The sequence below is a fragment of the Erigeron canadensis genome, chromosome 4 (assembly GCF_010389155.1).
Source record: "Erigeron canadensis isolate Cc75 chromosome 4, C_canadensis_v1, whole genome shotgun sequence".
Classification (NCBI taxonomy): domain Eukaryota; kingdom Viridiplantae; phylum Streptophyta; class Magnoliopsida; order Asterales; family Asteraceae; genus Erigeron; species Erigeron canadensis.
In genome coordinates this window covers 21,096,434-21,102,828 of record NC_057764.1, presented here as the reverse complement: position 1 = coordinate 21,102,828, position 6,395 = coordinate 21,096,434, and the positions used below count along the sequence as shown (strand labels likewise).

The 6,395-nt window shown below is 32.2% G+C and overlaps 1 protein-coding gene across 1 annotated transcript; it reads right to left on the bottom strand.

Moving 5' to 3' along the window:
* Nucleotides 1-1,426: 1,426 nt before the first annotated feature.
* Nucleotides 1,427-6,127, bottom strand: LOC122597980 (GDSL esterase/lipase At1g28580-like). Its single transcript, XM_043770583.1, has 5 exons — nt 5,829-6,127; nt 5,509-5,727; nt 2,320-2,468; nt 1,921-2,197; nt 1,427-1,794 (listed from the first exon to the last, which is right to left on the bottom strand). The coding sequence occupies exons 1-5, from the start codon at nt 6,073-6,075 to the stop codon at nt 1,529-1,531; spliced, it is 1,158 nt and encodes a 385-aa protein (XP_043626518.1). The 5' UTR covers nt 6,076-6,127; the 3' UTR covers nt 1,427-1,528.
* Between the last annotated feature and the right edge of the window lie 268 nt (nt 6,128-6,395).

Genomic DNA, 6,395 nt, shown 5'->3' with positions numbered 1-6,395 from the left:
AAGTAATAGGATGTTCTGATTCCGATAAGAAATCTACTTTTGACTATACTTTTATGATTAGCTGGCAGACCTAACTCTTGACAAAGTCATAAACAGAAACTGACTACAATGTCCATCATGATGGTTGTATGCATTGCCATCTATAATACCATGTCACTGGATGTTGTTAAATAATCTGGTCAGTGGACTCAAAGTCGTCAACTTTATTTATAGACCATTGAAGCTTTATTGTGATAACTCAGCTACCGTAACTTGCTTGAACAGTAACAGTTCAACTGACGCTGAGTTGTATCTCGATGCAAAGTTTCTGTTTGTACGCAAACGGATTGAGGAAAATGTTCTTTGTATTGAGTACATAAGTACACATAATATGCTAATGGATCCAATGACCAAAGGTCTTCCTCCTAAAATCTTCGTAGGACACGTGTCGAAGATGAGGCTTACTAAAGACCCATTATGATAGCATGTTGTACTTATTGGTCACTATTATCTTAATAAAATTTTCCTCTATATTCAGATTTTATTTGTCTATTAGTTACACTTTGAGCTCATAATAGTGTATAGACATTATTTAACAAAATTTGTCTTAGTCAATTGATCATTGCTTATTAGTTTTAAATTTGAGTCATAGTTTGACTAGTGGGGGTCCTGAGTTGATGTTCTTCTCTACGACTGTGCTTATTGGCTATGATTTCGGTTTAAAACAAAATGAGTATTATCCCGGCCGGATTAACTGTGATACTCATAGATAAATGATCGCTTGGTCAAGTGGGAGAATGTTGGACTCACGTAGTTGTGACCTTCACCGATCATATATCAGTCCGATATGATAATTGACAAATAATTGAAATCCTTATGTCGGTAAATATACGATGGACGTATTTACCATTAGTGACATAATATAGGGTTTCCCATTATGTGATTAGAATTAAAGAGACTTATAATGCACATCACACAAAACACCAAGGGGGCTAAGTGTAAATGTTATGATTATAAATATAACATAATTAGGTCATTAGTGACTAATGAATCACCATCATTAATTTCGTCTCCCATTATTTGTGTGTGTGTGTTTTCTCCTCTTCCCCATCTAACCTATAATCATCTTAATTTGGGAACCGATCACAATGGCACGTATGCTGAATCAACTAACAGGTTCCTCAGGATCTTCAGGTTAGTAATCTTAATCATGTTTTCATTATATATATAATACGAATCATTATTTTTCCAACAAAAAACCATTACTCTGTCCGCCGACAAGTCTTGGATCGACTTAAGAGTGCCATCAGTGTACCTATTTATGACTTGAAAAATTCAAGCTTTTAACCAATAATCTTTCATTTTGGTAATCATCTTTTTCTATGTTCTGAATCCTAGAATTCATTCAAATTAAAAGCTATGTAGGAATTGAACCATATATCTCTCCTTTCATCTGATTACAATTTGATTACAAAACATTTGTATTCCTAAATGATTACATGTACCCAAATGCTTGAATAATTAAGAATCAATCCATTTTAACCATTGCTTACATAGAACTTAAAACCTCTTCTACCGGTTTTAACATAGAAGTAGGACACAAGGAATTAAACTTTGGAGAAGTGAATGACCCTTCAAATAAGCTCTTGAAAATAACTTTATATGCTGCTTCCGTCAGGTGCAATCCGTCCCAATTAACATAAGTATCCGGCTGAGCACATGAAGTTGATGTTGGGTCTGCACATGCTATAGATGGATTGTAGTTAAATGGCCCTCCACCACCACAACAAGCCTTTAGTGCACCATTTGTGAATCCTACAATAATATTCCTAAATATTGTAAGAATATGAGATTGAAAGTTTTAATTTTCTTGCTAATTACAGCCCATAAGTTAACGTTGCATTTTCCAACACATAAATATCTTAATTGTTATCATGTTACCGTATTTGTACGGATTGTGAAAAAATTGCATGGCTGCATTGTAGTAGTCGGCATAGATGATATTGACTTCAGGATGAATTTCACGGATTTGATTTAGTTCTGTTTGAAGAAGTTCGTTGTGGTACTCAGCGAGTTTGTTCAACTGAGTAATGCAGCCAGTGGAGTTATCATATTGCACCTCGTTAGAGCCATAAAAGATCGATAAATAAGCAGCAGAGCACCCAATTGGTAAGTTCCCTGGAATGACAAGAGTCTTGGCACCTACCTCAATAAGTTCCTGTGTTTGTCCATAATAATCACCAATGAATTGAAGCGAAGGTTAATTTACCATATTTTCAAACAAGTAAGTGTGTATCGATCTATATATAATTAGGACTATAAGGGCAAAAGACATCATACATCGATTGCTGAGATGAGGGCCTTGATCACAAAAGGAGCATATGTCTCCACTTCTTCGATGGATTTTCCGGCGGTGAGTGCATGATTATAATCATTTCCTCCGATCTCACCCATGAGAATCAAAGAGCGACCAATCAAGTTCTTGCAATCTGCAACATATTTAGGATGAGATACCAGAACTTGATTAGTTGATTTATATATTTTCTTTAACATAGAGTGAATACCAATTTAACATGATAATAATTAACGCTTGAGGTTTTTCCTACTCAAAACAACTACTCGGAGATGGCAAGTCTTTTCTAATTCAGATGTACACGGTCTAACCCAAATTTTCCTCTGACTGTTTCGGATCTTTTCCCTACCCGTCCATCCAAGATGATTACCTAATTAACGAGATGTCGAAATTGAGACTTGTTTAAAAGAAACATGATGCCTAACCACTAGGCCACCTTAGTAGTAGTTATGAAATATATCATATAATAATGATTTATTGGTTCCAAATTAGTTAGAAAAATAACAATTTCAACCAGCTTTAAATATATGTAAAACTCAATTTTAAAAAGTTCAACATAGAACATCCACAAATGTTAATTTGATCGATCATTACACCACAAATCCACTCATATTTCCAAGTCAGTTCGATTATAGATTCAACATGTAGATAATGAGGTTTTCTTTTTCTTTTTTTTTTTTTTTTTTTTTCTGTTTCGCTTATCTAGAGATAACCTGTTTTTGACTTGGATGTATCCTGCTTACAAAGATATCCCAGGATCGTTTCCGACTTTTTTATTGGTCACCCCCTAAATTATGTAATGAATTTTGAACATGATATATCTTATGAAAACTCACAACATCTAATCATTAGACTATCTTTGAGATAAAAGTTTCAACTAATTTCAACTTATTTTTCAGGCATATAATTGAGGTATTAATTGTTTCATAAATGTATAGCATTTTAAATTTGAATTTAAATTTAAACTTAAGATATCGGTACTATGTTTATGAAAGGAACTACCGCATTACATTTCTCATGCTAATAATTTAGCATTTTAAAATTAAATTTAAGCTTAAATTTAAAATATCACTACTATATGTCTAGCTATATCAGTACCATGTTTCACATGCTAATCATGAGGGTCGATCATACTTGTGTGGCTTTAAGCTAGAGAAGTAGGGCTCGCAGTCAAAATAAGTAGTTGGGTGGGACTAAGCTTCTCACTTGTTTTTATGGGTCTTTTAATTCATTTTGTTTTGTACTTTGATCGACCTTATGTTTCCCTTTAATGTATTTTATTAAGAACTTCGAATAAAATAAACAAATACTATTTATAATGTAACTAACTATGACCAAATGTCTATGTTATGTAAAAAACTCGTAACATGTTTATGTAACGTAATGAACTTCCAAATACTGGTTATTGGATGTACCCGGGTATATATGACAACCATATAAGCCGTTACGTGTAAGTTTTTGATTGGTCAAATACATCCAATAATCGAGATTGGATTATTACCCATGAAAGTAACTATTTGATGACAAAATGTTTATATTATGTAAAGATCTTGGAAAATGTCTATGTAATGTAATGAACTTTCAAATCCTGGTTATTACATGTACTCAAATATATGTGGCAACCATAAAAGCTGACACGTGTAAGTTTTTGATTGGTCAAGTACATCCAATAATCGAGATATGTAAGTTCATTACACGATATAGACATTTTATAAAATCTTTACATAACATAGATATTTCATCATAGTTAGTTACATCCATATTATTTATAACTACAATATTCAATATTCATGTAAATCAACCACATAATATGATCTGATGTCTTTAAATTTAATGTTAACCACTTATATGTATATGTTAATTATATCGTATCTTATTTTAATTTAACAACAAAACTTATTCTAAACTGCGTCAAGAAGCAGAAACGTTTTAACCTCCAACTATATATATGTAAAATGGCTTATTAACCACGTAATTAAAAAGTATAACTTGTCTTTTGTTTTTTTCTGAACGAAAATAACTTTCCCTTCTGAATAGGAAAATGATATTCGTATTACAAAATTTAATAAATTTATTATTGTGTGTATTGTATACTTTTGTAGTATGTTATGAAACATGTAGTGATAAATTGGGAAATGATATTCATATTACAAAATTTAATAAATTTATTATTGTGTGTATTGTATACTTTTGTAGTATGTTATGAAATATGTAGTGATAAATTGTAAGAAGTATCCAATTAATTTATTTTATTATTATTTTTTTTTTAAGGTGAATTTGTTGAAAACTTCGTGTCGCGATTCGACAGCGGGAGGTCTAGCATACGCTGTCTCAACCGGGTCCGTGCTAGAGAGCTCCTCAAAGTAGAAATGTCTATTTTATATACCTGATGAGGGAAAACCCTCCTACCAATCCGCCCGAAGACATGACAATTAATAGGTCTTGCCCCTTCAGATTTGAACCTGAGTATACCCAAATCAAGTCATCGTAAAAAGGACTTAATCACTTTCATTTCGAATAGGACAATGAAATTTACTATCTCATGATGAAAAACAAACAAATATCGTACTTTTACAGCAATACACCTGACAAACTTTACAACCCCGACCAATAGTAGATTAAGTGAAGTGGTACTCGTCAGTGAATAGCCTTCATTCTACTATACGAAAAGGTTATAAAATCATATCTAATTAAAGTGATTAATTAGTATTCCTTAACGTTTTGAGTATCATGATGGTAAATGAGACCAGATAGTTTATACCTTATTACTTTTTTCTTTTTTTGGATTAATCATCGATAGAATAATCTCTAAAAATTTTCGTTCTTGTCATGTGTTATCTTCTCATTTAATTAAACTATTGATAATATAATCAGAAAGTAATAAAATATATGAAAACAATGACGATAACATATAACTTTATTATTGTTAGTATATGAATATATGTTCCCTTTAAAATATATATACTCCGTATAAGAAGTGAAAAAAGACAGATGGTATACGTATACCTCTTAAGGCCGGTTTAAAATTAGCAAATTTTGTTATCATAATAATAAAGAAAATATATATAAAACCCAGTCAAAGATACTCATACTTTGTTATCATGTTATCAAGACATATTTAGGTGCATGTAGGTTTGACATTTTTCTTTTTTATGGTTGGCAAGATTATGGTTTACCTGAAACTAAAGAACAAATAGAAGGCAACGATTCTTTGAACCATTCCAATTGAACACCCAATGATGCATTTGTCATTGTATTAACAACTCCTCTTGCTTCATGAAACGACGAATCCAAAGCCGTTGCACCCGCCACGGCATAATTAACTCCTTGTTCCAACCCCGAAAATTTGTTAGTGGCTTGAGACGGTGGTATCAATGGCAACCCAAGACTCTCAGCTTCAAAACCAACCAAAAATCGCTAATGTCAATTTAATGCTACAAACTAAAGTCATAAATTTGTAAACAAGTGATCGACACATTTTTAAGTGACAACTTACCAATAAAATCGATGATAAGACGACCATTGGAGCAACGTCCAGTGGGATTATGGAAAAAGGTTTCACCATACGGAGGAAATAAGAAATGGGGTGCGTGACCATTGGATATAGGTGAAAGTTGTTTTAGGTTTCCAGTGTCAGCTAGCGAGTCACCAAAGCTTATAATGGACTCATAACATCCATTAACATACATGTGACATGTAAATATCATCGCTAAAATGAGATAGAGGGATGATGAATATGCCATTGGATAATATTTGAATAGGACGGGCAGAACTAAAAAAATGTTCAAACCACGTTTTGTGAAAGCTTGGTTGGTAATCCGATCCACCTATCTTCTATCTATATATATAATGGTAAAGTTAGTTTGCTTGAAATGTAGACTCGAAATTCTAGTTTGACAGTCCTGCAATGCTTTTTGACTTCACATATTTGTCCATAATATTTGCCCTTATCTATCTATAATATATTTTATTGAGCAATTATCTAAAATGTCTTTAATAATTAAATTTCAATCATCAGTTTTTTATCTTTTAAATTATTTGTAATAACTCTTACATTAAATAT

Bases quoted from the DNA above. Each gene is read 5' to 3' on its own strand.
- LOC122597980 (XM_043770583.1), bottom strand. From the start codon at position 6,075: ATGGCATATTCATCATCCCTCTATCTCATTTTAGCGATGATATTTACA. The intron at 5,728-5,828 runs GTAAGTTGTCAC...TTGGTTTTGAAG, and splicing joins TCTTATCATCGATTTTATTG to CTGAGAGTCTTGGGTTGCCA. The intron at 2,198-2,319 runs GTATGATGTCTT...GGACAAACACAG, and splicing joins CCCTCATCTCAGCAATCGAT to GAACTTATTGAGGTAGGTGC.